This window comes from Taurulus bubalis (assembly GCF_910589615.1).
Source record: "Taurulus bubalis genome assembly, chromosome: 13".
Lineage (NCBI taxonomy): Eukaryota > Metazoa > Chordata > Actinopteri > Perciformes > Cottidae > Taurulus > Taurulus bubalis.
Window position 1 is genome coordinate 20,869,575 of NC_136601.1, and position 15,219 is coordinate 20,884,793.

Consider the following 15,219-nt stretch of genomic DNA (forward strand, 5'->3'; position numbering starts at 1 on the left):
GGCAGTTACTGTGGAGGGAAACTGCCTTAGCAGAGGTTCGCCGGAGTTTACCTCATGCAAAATGCGTGCTAGGTAGACATTTTGGGTCCGTCCGGGCCATGTGAACACAGCCTAGCAGTCGCATGCATGGAGCCACAATGGTGCCAGTTGCAGCACTACGTCTCCAGCCTGCACTGCAACTGTGATCCCTTTACGTGCTCGTGTCGGCGGAAGGCTTTGGAGCAGTAGCGCAGTGAGCGATGCGCTCCAACTGCGACTTCCGGCTTATCCGGCTGGTTTACAGCATAAAAGGGTGACGTTTTTTTTTTTTTTTTTTTAATACAGTCATTTCGTATTTTCGTCATACACATTAAATAAATAACACAGAATCTATTGGTCTCTGAACTAATGAATACAAATATTGTAATATGTAGAGGTGAGACAATTGGTCAACTTAAAATTATTCAGCAACTCTTAATATAATTCATTCTTTTTTTCTTTTATGTTGTCATTATCTGCTGTTTTCGGTTTTGGATTCTTGGTTGGGCACACTCAGCAAGAAGACATAACTTTGGGTTCACAAAACAATGCAAAATATTGTGTATTTTTCACCAGTTCTGACAATTTATAAACAAATGAATTGAGACAATACAATACAAATTAATCAATAAAGAAAATAATACATACTTGTAGCCCAATAATATGGACTTTTCTTATAAGAGACGACACATAAGCAGCTGACAAAGTAGTCTATTGACTGTACATTCTTCTTTGGGTGCACATAGTACCGAGAAGAGGACTTTTACACTGTTAATGGGCCTGGCATTTTGTTTATTTTAAATAATGCAGATTAATCAGAATCAGAACCATTTATTGCATTTGTCCTGGCGGGAGATGCTCAACATTTAACATTTAACAATACACATCTAATGATAAACATAAAACAGAGTGCAATAAAAAGGGAGCATGCATATTTACAAGTGGGTCTACTGAATATTTACAATTGGATCTACAGAATATAAAAGTTAAAATTAAAATAAAGTGCACGGAATGAAGTGATTATGTGAAAGTGACAAGTGTAAAGTAAAGTGGCAAGTGCATTTACATATGAGGCGTGGAGGGATGTGCATTGTGTGAGAATAACATACAGCCATCATGATCATGATTTGTTATATTATTATATATATTATATTATATATTTAGTAACGTTTTGGGTACACTAAATGTTTTAGTCAGCTTGGACGCAAGGCGACGGGGCTTTTATTGTGAAGGGCTAGTTTCGGAAGCGTTGTCGTCGTTGCTGCTGGCAGAGCGCAGGCCGCAGTGATTTGGTAGCCGCTGCAGTAGGAGGAAGGACCGCGGTTCTACCCCTTCTATCTTTCAGTTTCGTCTCGAAATTTTATCGGTGCTTCCCTCTGGTAACGATTGGTACATTGCGTGTACAGTAACGGAGCTCTGCGATTAAACAAGTTATAGTTATACCAACGGACAGTGATATCAATCGCCATTTTAATCGCACGTTTCCCCTGACAGAAGCGCTAGCACAACAATGGCTCTGAAAAGAATTCACAAGGTAAGGAAGTGAACGACGAGGCCCAGGATTTCGCAGTTTCGCCGGGGATTTAATTGCGAGGTTGCCCATCTAAAGCTCGTCTGTTGGGTTTAATACATTGAAAATAACACTACAATTTTGACTAAATAAGTCAAAATTGGTTTGAACAACCAGCTAACGGTCTCTAAATAGCGAGTGACGCCAGTGAGAGCAGCAACGCGCCGCCTGTCTAATGCCACTACAAACAGGCCAGCTGAACCGTTACACTCCGTACGCTACAAGTAGCCCCTGTGATGGCTGCTCGTGGTTATGTCACACGGGTACACCATCGACGTGCTGTCTGTTTTAGCGATGCCGTTTCTAGTGGACGTGATATCAGCTGCGAGCTGTCTCCGGCTGCCATTATGTCCCGGTGGTTGGCTAGCTCCGATAAGCTTCTGCCCGAGCTAGCTTAATAACGTTACAGTGACGCCAGTCGTTAACGATGCATCTGTCCAGTAAACGGGACTGTAGTTTACATTCGTACGCGTTTGTGCTGCCGGGTTTCTCCTTGGTCACCCCGGACTGTCGTCAAGGTGGCTCATGTGGACTATTAGAGTCGTTTAAGCTGGACTCGCTCCTTGATTTGACAGATAAGTTGTCCGGCTAGCGGCTAGCGGCGACGCTAGCGACAGAACACTTGCTAGCGACAGGACACTCGCGCTTATTTTACCAACCGATTTGCCATTTAACTCACTTTATTGCAGTTAACTTGCATTTTGGTGGTTTAATGCTTGGATGTAAGTAGAACGGTAACATCCAACAGATCGGGATGGACGTTACCAAACGTTACGCTTCCGTATACCGTATCCCTGTTTTTTGTGTGTAATTAACGTGACATTGTTAATGATATTATCCGTAGTCATACACATCAAGCTGTCGTGGAAAAATAGTGGTGTTTTTGCTCGTATTCGACATTATGCTTGTTTTCGACACGGCGATATGCAGGAAACCCTAGTGGTGTTAGAAGTGTCGCTGTGGTGAAAACAGGCCCCACGCGTTGTTCGCCTTTGATGCCATGTTGCTGACAGCAGGCGAGCAGCAGATCGAGATTATGTCGTGTGTTAGGTTGAACTCGCTGAACACTGTTGTTGTGAATCCCCTCCACAGCAACGAGAGGCCATGTCCCAATGTGGCTAACCAGCCAGCTAACTAAACTACCACTTTACACCCCGGTGCTGCTGTCGAACCCGAGCGCCCCGGCTAGCTAGCTAGCTAGCTAACGCTGGCACCGTGAGGCTACGCGGGGCTACACACGACGAACAGACTCTTGTTTACACTCTTGTGTCTGTGGACATGTCTCAGGTTGGCTGCCACGCGCTGTACCTGCTCTACCTGGAGAAATACTGTTATATAACAGCGGCCACGCCGGCATTCATAGCACACGGTGCTATTGTAGTTGTGTGTCAGTAGGACCTGTTTTGGGAGTTGTTACTATGGCACGGAGACTGTGTTGCAATTGCAGTGGCGCTGGCCTTAAGATGTGTTTACAAACAGGGAATTAGTCAACTAAATAGAAGGCCCACAATTAGGTGGTAGTTTAACAAATCTGGTTATTGACCATCCTTTTGTCTGGGACTTCTGTGTTTGTGATATTTGTGTTGTTTCCATTCCCAGTTCTGTAATGTACGTCATTGTTTGTGAAAATGCTTTGCAAGGACGCGATCGAATGACGTGTCATTTGTTTGTCTCAGGAGTTGAACGACTTGGCACGGGACCCACCGGCCCAGTGTTCTGCAGGACCAGTAGGAGATGACAGTAAGTCCATCATCTAACCAAACCAACATTAACTTGGTAGCTGTGTGTGAGTGGGGCTCAACCAACAACTACTACTCACACATTAAACCAAAAGGAGTGCCATATAGCCTATTTTAATTTATTACAGGATGTGGATGATTATGATAAATATGAATGGTCTCCAAATCTTTTATGGTTAAAGTGTTTAGTGTGGATCTGAAAAAATGTAAGCAATATTGTGTATGCCACAGTCTTGTAGCTTGCGAAGGAAAAAAAAACATGTATGTGAGGAGTTCTGAGCATTAAACTAATTCAAGGAAATATCTTGTTTTTGAGCAAGTGGAAGCAGGAAATACCTGGACTGCCTCTTGTGAACTCTATTGCTACATTCCAACTCTATTGCTACATGCCTGTTTTACTTCTACTTTCAGGACGAGTATATGGGGAATTATACTCGAGCAATGATGTCATTGTTTTATAGTGTAGGAGTAAATTGCAGACTGTTTTTTTACTTCATTATCAATGTACAATATATATACTTTTTTATCCCAAAAAGATTGACCCCAAAATAACACTTAGGCATTCATGAACTCAATGTTTTTCTGTTAGTTTCAGTACATAGGATTTAATACATTTCATACACACTGTAGATATTTCCTTTGAAACCTTAAAGATATTAATAGGTTCAGTAAAAAGTAGACTATGATGGGAAGCAACTTTATCTGACTAGTCTCAACTGCTCCCGTCAACAGCTGTCATATAATACAGAAATGAATACAACCACCTTTGTGAATCTTTTGATTTTGTTGGGAGAACATTTTTCACAGTTAAAGCAAGTAATTCCACATCATTTTATTTTTTTGCAACCTTCTTGCAGAACCCCCTTGTAAATTAGATTTTAAAAATCTCAAATGGGATTATCCTGGATTGATTAATGTTAAATAAAATGAAACAGAATTTGGGACACATGACATTAGTTTGCAAAATTGCCAGAAAAAAAACGTAAAGACATTAATAATGTGAGTCTGAGGAATGGCCTTCATTTTCCTCATATGGGCCAGTTATTTTGACGTTATAGTTTGTTTGCAATGCATCTTAGAGGTGGCTCTGCTGTAAAAAAAAAAAAAAAAAAAGGGAACTCTTTCATTGAGCCAATAAATGTGAGTGTTTATCAAGTTGCCACCTGTTTTTTCCGAAGTAGCCCGTCTGATCAGGAATTCCTCCGTTTGTGCATTCAATGCAATTTGTAATGTGTTTTGCCGTCGGTGCGAAAATAATTGACGGCGACTCTCTGCTCGGCAGGACTTCTCAGCCAAGTGCACACACACATTCATACAGAGCACGTGAGGCGGGCCTGATGCACACACACATATTGGCATGCTTCCCTATCACCATAAAGCGTAGGCTGGGGGTCGTACAATGCACACGCAGAGCGAGCCGCCACTTGTTAAACCAACATTATTTGATTTGAGCAACCAAATGAATATAATAAAACTTTTACTTTTCACTGTAAGTAATCTAAACGTGAACCTTTGGTAGTGACTTTGTCACTGAGAGCCACATCTCTTCTGTCTGAGGAAAGAAATCTGCTCTTAACGTAGTCGGCGCGAAGGAAACACAGATGACCACTTGCACAGCGTTGCCACAATGATTACATATCAGAATCACAACTGCCTTTTCATCATGACATTTCATTAACATTGGCTCAATCTGTTATTTATTATAATTTTATTTGATGACGTCCCGGTCTTGTATTGTGTTAGACATGATGGGATTGCTTCTTCGTCTGTGGTGACACCGCTGGAATGAGTACTTTTTGAAGTTTGTTTCATTCATTAAGAAATATATATTTTCTCCCATTTAAGGGTTCATTCTATTCTCTAACTGTAACTAGCCACAGAAAGAGCGCTTTACAAAACATATGATGCTCCATTATTATGACTTGTTGCTATAAGTGTGAACAACATTGCCCGTGTAGTTAGCAGAAGCTCATTCCAGTGACATCAACTGACATGTTTTCAACAGCAGAGTCGCTCTGAACATGTCACTTCCTGCCATTCAACATCAAATAAACTGCTCTGCTATAAAGCACAAGAAAGTGCTTCTTGTGACATATTTACTGTGGTTTACTTTCCTTTGTCAACGTGACATCTGCTCTCAGACCCTCAGCAGGAGGCTTGACCGCTTTAAATGCTACCAAATCAGATTCTGATTGCATTTGTTGTCCCTGTTAGTGATGTCCACGCCTTTTAAAAAAATTATACTTCATGTCAGGATAACAATTTCCTCTGAAGCAGCAATTTGGATGTTAAACCAATAAGGAGCCGTTTCTGAATCTAAATGCGAGTCCCCTGCCATGATGTGACCCCTTACCCTTTACGGTTTAAAAATACCTCTTTATGTAAGAGCCGGTTACTCAACTGTCCGAAATACACACGCTCACTTGATGAGGCGATATTTACACAAACACTTCTCAGCCATGCGTTGTGTTCTTGGTGTTTCCTAAACAATGTCTGTTTTTCATTTCAGTGTTTCACTGGCAAGCCACAATAATGGGACCTGTAAGTACTCACTCCCTGCATATTACTGATTTAGCCACAATCTTAGTGATACTGCTTTGGTTTTAACTTTGAATTAACATTCACACAAATGGTGAAAGAATGTTCTTTTTATTTTTTTTACTCTCAGAACCGGAACTCTTGACTTTGAGTTTCTGTGATTTTCCAAATAACTTTCCCCTTCCTGCACTTGAGTCCGTAATGAGATGAATGGGCTCCTCTCTCCCTGCTTTAGAATGACAGTCCTTACCAGAGCGGGGTTTTCTTCTTGACCATACACTTCCCCACAGACTACCCCTTCAAACCGCCAAAGGTGAGCGGGCGTACATAGACAAAGCAACAGCGAGGACACAGCGTGCCTCTTGCCTGCTAAAACACGCCGTGGCTTTACATCATTAAGTTTCCTGTTGCTCTCACCTGCCCCCGGTCTCCCCCTCCCCCTCACATTTCTTCTCTCTCCGCTTGTTTCCAGGTTGCATTTACCACAAGAATCTACCACCCAAATATCAACAGCAACGGCAGCATTTGTCTTGACATTCTGCGATCACAGTGGTCTCCGGCTCTCACCATCTCCAAAGGTAGACTCTTTTATTTATGTAGTTTTAACTAGCCTTTGCTCATGCTGTTGCAGATAAATGACAGGTGCTATTGTCTTTTATTAACGGTGTGTTAAGAATAAGGGAACCCGGGGAACGCGTTGGTTTCCTTTTTATATGAAACTGCTTCCCACAAATGATCGTTTACAGCTTTTCTCCCGCAGAGGTCCTTGTATCAAACTGGAGTGCTCTCTCCGTAAATGTCAGCTTTAGACCTTTCCATGCAGTGCTCACTACTGGGCCGGCTGTAAATGGTGTCATGCACAGAGCTTTTCAATCTCAGTGGCATGTATTATTAACAATAGCTGTGACACATACTCTGCCTGACTTGCATCTGAGGGTCATCTGAAGGAAATTGGCATAAATTGTTAAAATTCTAGTTTTTTTTATTTGAGTACTGATTGGTTAACTGGTCCCTTCCAGTCCTCCTGTCCATCTGCTCTCTGCTGTGTGACCCAAACCCGGACGACCCCTTAGTACCCGAGATCGCCCGCATCTACAAGACGGACAGGGAAAAGTAAGTTCTCGGTTTGTGTTTCCATTCTCATGTATTTGGATTTATTGATGTGCAATAAGTCAATTCTCCTCCGACTCGGGTGCAGACGTGCTAAAGTCTCTTCTTATCAAAGTTCTGATCAAAGTTAGCGTCGCAAACTGGAGGACAGAAGCTCCGTCTCGCTAATGATTATTGATTTTCAAGCCATCGTTCGGGGTATAGAGTGTGCAGCAATCGCAAGGGATGTAACAAAAGTTTGAAAGACAACGATTTTTAAGCTTTCCAGTTGTTTTCCTGCCAACAGATTTTTTTTTAAGCATGCGTCTTCCCTGGTTAAATTATGGGAACTGTCTTTAAAGATGAACAGATGCTTACCATTCAAAAGTAATAAGTCTCTTAAGACGCTGCAGACGCTGAGAGGATTTATTTCTGCCAGGTCAGAAACTTTGGTCGGCCATCTTGCAGCAAAACTAAGGTCCGGTTTCCCACAAGTCAAAAGATCTGCAATCAGCTGTGTTGGGCTGGTTTTCTTATTACTGGAGGAATATTTTACACATGTTGCACATGATGAAACAGAACTTGATGAAACAGAAACTTCAGATCTTCCAGACATCTGTGGCTCCATATTTCTCTTGCTTTCTTCTTACTTTGCGATCATAGTTCCGTGCCGTTCATCCTCAACATTGAGGAATCGGCCGTCTTGTTTGAATAAACATTATTGAAATTGTCAGTGAGCAGAAGCGACTAGGGAGTGGGCACTAGTGGCCGGTCATCGGCTCCGTACAGCGTGAGCAGAAGAGTCGCAGGTTGTGGCCGTTCAGGAAGGATGATTCAAAACGTGTAGTGGGCGTTCACACAAAACTTATGTATGCAAGATTAATACAAATGCAGAGTGTCTGCAGAGCTTTACCATTTGAAACACTTTTTTTTCTTTTTTCTAAGAAACATTTCTTCCCAGGAAATGACTTTGCTTGTGACGTCATTAATCCATCTGGCTTTTTGGGAGTAACACAGCCGCTCAGTTGCTGCAGCTCAATATGCGCGTCAGGGTGTTATTTATACAGACGAAACGACTTGCTAACAAGTCGTGGCTGCGTGAAATGGGATTAACGTGCTTGTCTAAAAATGGGAATATACAAAAATGTGATGCATGGATAAAATAATCCTCTAAAAAGCTCTTCAATTTGTCATGTCTGTGGTTCATATTTTTTTTTTAATTTTATTTTTTTAGAAATACTCAACATTATTTCTGATATTTGCCTACTGTTATGAGAGAACGCATCATTCAACACTCAGTCCCAGTACAGTCTGGTTCATCTGCAGAACCGCTGCTCCACGATAAACTCTGTTTTAATGCTCATGTTCACCGATGATATGAACACATCACTTTCCCACGCGGTCAGAGGAATAAAAAGCGTGCATCCTGTTCATAGTGCCATCCTCGGTTTCCATCAGTTATGTATTCGCTGGCAAAAATGCAAATTGGGAGCTTCAAGACTCACCGATCTTCGGGGGCAGCCCTAAATAATATAATGGGCCTTTTGAAAGTTTATTTTTGGTTGAAAAAGTCTCAGATTTTTTATAACAACCTGTTTGACTGTGTCCTCAGCGACATCATGAGGCTGCTCATCAGTCTCTAAAGACGCCTCTCAGCTGGTGGGGCATGATGAACAGAAATTAGAGGAAATCCCATTCGTCAGTAGCTCTTCTGCCTTTTTGTCCCGTTTGCTCTCCTCTGGTACAAAGTATCACCAATAATCAGCTCAGTGAGACGGTCGTTTTGGTTGAGCTGTGCTTAAACTATTCTCCCTGTTACCGACTGGCCGTTTGCTGCAGCGGGGAGAGGGAAATAAAAACAAACCTGCTGAAAAAAATCGCTGCAAGATATTTCAGAACTCTGCGCCCTTGTAGAGCAGCGGCCAGCTGGCATCGCTGCTGCTGATGCAAGGATGGATTTGACAATGTCGCAGAAAAGATTTTTTGATTTGTAAAAAGATGTAGCAAAATCGTAATGTTGCTAAACAACTAACATCCCTTCTCTCTCTCTGCTTGTTCACAGGTACAACAGAATAGCTCGGGAATGGACACAAAAGTATGCAATGTAGTGTTGGGTTAGAATCATGGCCAACCACCTCTACGACATAAGGTTAGGGGAGCTTCAGACGTAAAGAGAAAACAAACAAAAAACCATTCAAACAAATGAAAAGTTTAAAACAAGATCTTGTTGGTTTCCGTTGGAGTGCTTTCTTTGAGCCACGCCTCCCCTTCACCAGAGTACCTGTACAACTCCCCCCCCCCCCTCTCTCTCTCTCTCTCTCTCTCTCCTCCCCCCTCTGTTTGACTCTGTCTCCCCTGCCCTCCCGCCTCTCAGCTCACTTGCCCTCCCTCCAGTGTACATATTGTCTGCTTGCAATGGTAACACCCCTCTCTCCCTGCTCCTTTTCCACCTCCTCCCTCCCTTGTGACCTCTGGCCCTGACTCCTGTATTGCGTTACATGCTGTCACCACACAGGTCGCCCCTCCTCTTTATTTCTCCCACTCACCTGTATCCTCTTCCCCAGACGTTAATCCTTAAAAGCATTCCTTTCTGTAAAACTTGGAGGGCACCCTTTTTTCCTCTTTTTCCCCCTAATTATTTAGGGGAGTGGGGGACAGTAGGATTTTTACACTCTGCATCCTTTCTTGTCTTATCACCTTTTTATATGTCCCATCTGTAGAGGTGACAATTCAAGAAAGAGGTTTGTTTTGGCACGAGTCGAAGGGCACTCTGTATTTTATATTATGAATACTTAAAAGAAATCATTGCAGGCTGTGGAAAATGGCCTAATTTGGTGTTCTGTTGGATTCTATGAAAGGATTTATCCCCACACCTCTTGCTCCTAACTCCCTCCCTTCCTCCCGCCCCAACTAAGTTGACCCCTTTGTACACACACACATAGACACACATGCACGCACAATTGTAACCCCCATGTCACCCCCACCACTACCGCCAACTTTTCTTTACTCACAAAGTGGAGGTTCTGGACCAGGTATTTAAGCAATTTATTTTTCTTAGTTTAACCTGTGTTTTTTTTATCTCCCCTTCCTCTCTCCCATAACTCTTTTAGGTTGCTTTTTTTTTCTCCTTTTCTTATTTGGTTTCTCTTTTCTTTTTTTTTTTTTTGTTTGTTTTTGCTATTGTTCAATTAGAGGCTAACATCTTAAATGGCTATGGGACTGGCTTGGGCTCTGGGTGCGAGGAGAACCCACTCTTCTTGCACAAAACCTCTGTATATTGAATTACCTGAGAGGCTCGTTGAGCTTTGTGTGTTGATTAAACTGTGTAATAAAAACCCATTATTCCTGTGTTGACTCATTCTCGGGCCCTTTTGCAGGACATGCAGAGGTAGGAAAGGGAAATGTTGCACAGGTCACAACCATGGATGACAGGATACATAATACCTGCCTTTCCCACACGGTATTACTGATAGATGGTTGCATTCTTTGTGGGTATTGGGGAATGTCTGGTAAATAAAAAAAACTTCACTAAAACGTAAAGAGTTTTGAAATTGTTCTGAATTCATTAGAAGTGTCTGTATGATGAGTGTGCTCTCATTTGAGTGAAGTTAAACTCAATATGTGGTTTTAAAGAATGCATTTACATAATAATAACAATCACATGAATATATTGCAGCATACCTAGTTTATATGGCACTTAAAAGTCACGTGATTGTTTTGTTTTTTTCCTCTAAATGTTACCAAATTGCTTATTCAAGATGGTAGATTGTTTTGTTGCCCTCTGGTGGTGATTTTATGTAAAGTAATTGGAGAGCATTACATTTCACTCTGTGGCGACCCTGTTCATATACCAACAAATCGTTGCTCAAGATGGACACTGTGGCTTTTTTTCTGTTAAACAAGTAGACGGGTTTATCAAATCAAACCAGAAACCACTTCTGTGGCTTTTCTTTACATAAACACGGTACAAGAGAAAGTACTTCTCGAAAGGGAAATGGAACTCGCCAAAGCTCGCAGCCATCAAGATGATTTATTCTTCAGTGAAAATCTTCGGCATCAACTGTCGTGCTCCGAAGTGCAATATGATTAGATAAACGATAAATAGCTATCGGGGCAACACAGTAACAGTGGTTACATACAGCAGTGAGTTAGAATCAGTTAAGTCGTATCATATTGGAAAATGTGGCTCCGGACAACGTCAGAGCGGGTTTTGAGATTATCTTGTCAAATTACTGTCAACAATTAAATTAAATCAATTGTTAAACAATAACATATACATGATATATTTGTACGGGTTAACGTGAAACTCCTTATATGTTAAATATATTTTTAAAAAAAATGAATGGCTCAAATGCAGTTCGGTCCCTCAAACAGCAGTAAAGCGAAGACGGAAGTGCGGTGAAGATAGTGTATTATCTTTGATTATCCCCCTCTCCGCCTCCTCAGACCTGATTGGTTGCTACGCAATGACGTCAGAGGCCGAGCACAGTGCTTGTGGAGCTTGACAGAGTTCAGTTAGACTCCCCGGATGACCTTGCTGTTGAGCGCCGAGCACAAACAAAACACCGTCCAGGGGAAATATGACAACCCCATGTTTATCAGTGATGCCCGCATTGCCCAGACCGGGATTCACGTTATCCAAAGGTAAAGTATTCATTCTATCTAACAGCAAGCTAGCATTCATTTAGTGTTTTCTATTGCCGCTCAACGTAAACTTAACGTCTGTGACCTAACGTTACCCAAACCAACTGACGGTTAGTAGGCTAACGTGCCTACTACACAACGTAACGGCTGTCTGGCGACTAGTACGTGAAGTGCACATATATTTTAATGACTATCCAATTTCTAAGAACCGCCCCTCCGTTAGCTGACTGCCAGCCCGTTAGCTAGCGAAGTGAACTCTGTTGGCCTGTGTTGACTCAGTTGACGGTCACTTTGATAGTTCTGGCCCGTCTGCGAAGGCCTCACTTGGAGGCGATCCCAGCGTCTCCTTCCAGGACAGGAATATCTTCATGTATCATGGCCTCCAGCAAAGCAGCTAATCACTGAACTGGCTGATCCAGACTGACAGCATGGCCCCTGTTCCGCTGCAGCATGTGATGCTGGATACGCCTCTCTGTTGCCTCGCTAAAACAAAGCCAAGACGACAGACCACTGCACATATCTCTGCACATAGATCAGTACACATTCCTCCTAACGCGTTCAGTTTCTCCTCTGATGATGCAACATGGCGAACCTGTAGGAGTACCGATTTCTTTTATACCCAGGCAGTCATATCTTTATCTGAACTAGACCACGAGTCATCCAAAACCTTGGGTGTTTCTTTGTTACTTCTGAACAGGTGAACAGACTTAGTAGACTTGGCGACAAACGTAACACTCCAATGGTACTTAAATTGGCAGTTGGATACCATGAACCCATGCAAGTTAGTCACGAGGGGTTGAGTCATCTGTGGTCAGATTATGTTGTCTATACAGTTATGAGTATACAATAGATACACTTCTTTATCCTCTTCTTTATGCACACTGTCTCTCTCCAGAGCACTTGGTGGTCGCGGTGCCGGTCGCGGTGGTTGCAGCCGTCGGAGGTTTCCTGGTCAGCCATTACCTGAGAGGGCCGAGCTGTAAAAAGGGCATGGTGAACACGTCCATCTGTAAAGATAGCCCCAAAGTGGTCCACAGCTTCGACATAGAGGACATCGCCACCAAGGCTGTGTACTGCCGCTGCTGGAAGTCAAAGAAGGTGTGGCCTCGGTAGCTGTACCTGTTGCTCTTAAATGTCAAATGATTTTCCTTTTGTAAGAATCTGAATTTAACAGAGTGGGAAGCTATTGTTTTGTGTAGAGGGATCTTAAAATGACAGACCTCCATATACTGAAATGTATACACATAACTTAAATCTGCACAGTTGAATATGTAGCTCATTTATAACCTCTTGGGATTCGTGGACTTGAGGGTGACGCTGCTAACGTGCCTGATCAAAAATGTATGGAACTCTGTTTCTCCGTCATAGTTCTTAGGTGCCTTCTGGGAGATGAGTGTTCACTTGCATTGTAAACTACAAAGCGTGTTAAGCAACTCATTGTTTCCCTCTAACAGTTCCCTTTCTGCGACGGATCCCACACCAAGCACAACGATGAAACTGGGGACAACGTGGGACCGCTCATCATCAAACACAAGGACCCTTAAGCCACCAGGGCCGGGAACCTCAACCCTCCTTGACTTCTCTCTCTTCTCTAGTGTTGCTGGCCCCTGTTTGTCCAGTCATTTGACGTTGTCGCATCATATCAATCTGTAGATATTATTCATAGCCCAGAACAAAAATCCAGAGAGCGCTGACATTTTAGCGAATTTTGATTTCACACCAACGTGACTTTGCAATCAAAGGTAATTTGAGGAGTGATAAGGAAGGGACTTTGACAATCGTCAGTTTGCTTTTTCACCAACTCGATGTGAAGCGTTTAGATCAAATTCTCCCCGGACTTGATTGAAGTGAAATGTTTCCCCGTACAGGCATTGTGTCTCTCCCTTCCTTCCTTCCTTCTCCACTCCCACGGGTGTGGAGCAGGTGGTTGAAGTGATTACTGGCACCTCGTTGCCTCGGCCGGCCCAATATTTAAATTGGAATTCAACGAAGGCCTTATATTTAAATCTACAGCCTGTGCCCCAAAGTCTGAACGCACAACAACCCATATGAATGTCAAGTGATATGATTTTTGCACTAAGAGCTGCTTAGTTAGATTAAAGAAGCTGTGTTTTTTTTTCTTTCAATTAAATAATTCTCTTCAAAACTAGGACGAGTTGAAACACTATCTTGCTGTTCCTAACCAGTAACTGTCTGCTATCTGAGGAAACTTGTATTTAATGTTAAACAATGCATATGAATGATATATTTTGCTTTTTTCAAAGTTAGTTGTTTTCTACTGGCTGCGGTGTGTCTGACTTGATTCGTTGTTCTGTAAATTGTTAATAAAACTCATCGAGTGATCTGATTCGTAGGCTTTCTCGTCTTTATTTTATTTATCCGGAGGGGCGTCTCTTGCTTACATTTGTTTGTTTTGAACCACAGGATCAAATGCACTTTGCTGAACAACTTCACCTCTGTTAGCAGACGCAGAGCAGTGTGTGTGGGTGGGTGGATTAACGGTGGACAGGGATAATGAGTAAACAGCCCCGTGTGGCGACTGCAGTGGGACCCTGTGTGTGTGTGCGCGCGTGCGTGTATATGTGTGTGTCAGAGGGGCCTTGGCTGGAGGTGAGGGAGGAGGAGGAGGGAGGAGCGGGCTGCCGTGCTGCAGTGTCCACCAGCACCAGTGGCCATTTTAAGATGTGGCAGTATTTGCGGTGACCACTAGAAGACGCTGTGTTTACACGGATAGTCCGGGCCAGACAGTGTACGCGAGTACGGTGGGCCCCTGCTCCCATAGTGACACGCTCGCGCACGTCACGCGCGCACACACACACGCTGACTCACGCACTCACGCACGAGGTATCTGGCTGCGTGCCAGATGCAGCGGAGGGCTCTCACAAGAGGTGGAGTGGACTCCGCCGTCCCCGCGTGAGGAGTCACCTTTAACAGACAGCTCCACAGCGAGAGAGAGGGGGACGTAATAAATACATATATTTATTTAAATATATATATTTACTGTGCGAAGAATATCTGCCTATTACGAGCTTTTAGGGTCATATTACCATGTCGCCACACACTTTGACTGCTAATTAGCAACAACTCTGAGTAGGTTTGGTGAAAATTAACGTAGTTTATTAGTTTACAAAGTGTGTGTTAAGTTGTTCCGTTTTAGATATTTATACTTCATAATGTCGACCTCATGTTGGAACAGAAGCCGTCATAACATCAGAATAAGAGCTTCCCCTCTCGTGTTATGACACTGGCTTCCGGTCTGGATGTGGTTGATAATCTATATTATTTTGGAAAAATAATGTCGCGTTTACTTCTTCCAGAAGCCTCCGTCCCCAAACTGTTTGAGCAGCAAGGCATCTATAACATCACTCACAGTGACGTGGACGCACGTGCGTTGTTGTTCCGGATGAACACACACAGGGCCGCTGTATTTACATCTCTCTCTCTCTCTCTCTCTCTCTCTCTCTCTCTCTCTCTCTCTCTCTCTTTTAATGCAATTCTTAGTCTCGCCGTCACCGACGTGCTACCGAGCCCAGACAGGTGTTTTTAATTAAGTTAATTATACATTAGTGTGGTTGTGCTAACTGACTGCACATAGACACCAGTGTTTCTCCATCACGTGGA

The 15,219-nt window shown here is 42.9% G+C and overlaps 2 protein-coding genes across 2 annotated transcripts; both read left to right on the plus strand.

The window, feature by feature from the left end:
• Positions 1–1,332: 1,332 nt before the first annotated feature.
• Positions 1,333–10,451, plus strand: ube2d2 (ubiquitin-conjugating enzyme E2D 2). The gene is made up of 7 exons (XM_079229192.1): positions 1,333–1,552; positions 3,265–3,328; positions 5,837–5,868; positions 6,101–6,178; positions 6,338–6,443; positions 6,885–6,978; positions 9,017–10,451. The coding sequence occupies exons 1-7, from the start codon at positions 1,529–1,531 to the stop codon at positions 9,060–9,062; spliced, it is 444 nt and encodes a 147-aa protein (XP_079085318.1). The 5' UTR covers positions 1,333–1,528; the 3' UTR covers positions 9,063–10,451.
• Positions 10,452–11,486: 1,035 nt separating this feature from the next.
• LOC306745529 (CDGSH iron-sulfur domain-containing protein 1) lies at positions 11,487–13,945 on the plus strand. Its single transcript, XM_079228334.1, has 3 exons — positions 11,487–11,598; positions 12,494–12,696; positions 13,053–13,945. Exons 1-3 carry the CDS (start codon positions 11,535–11,537, stop codon positions 13,140–13,142), a joined length of 357 nt encoding a protein of 118 aa, XP_079084460.1. The 5' UTR covers positions 11,487–11,534; the 3' UTR covers positions 13,143–13,945.
• The last annotated feature ends 1,274 nt before the right edge of the window (positions 13,946–15,219 follow it).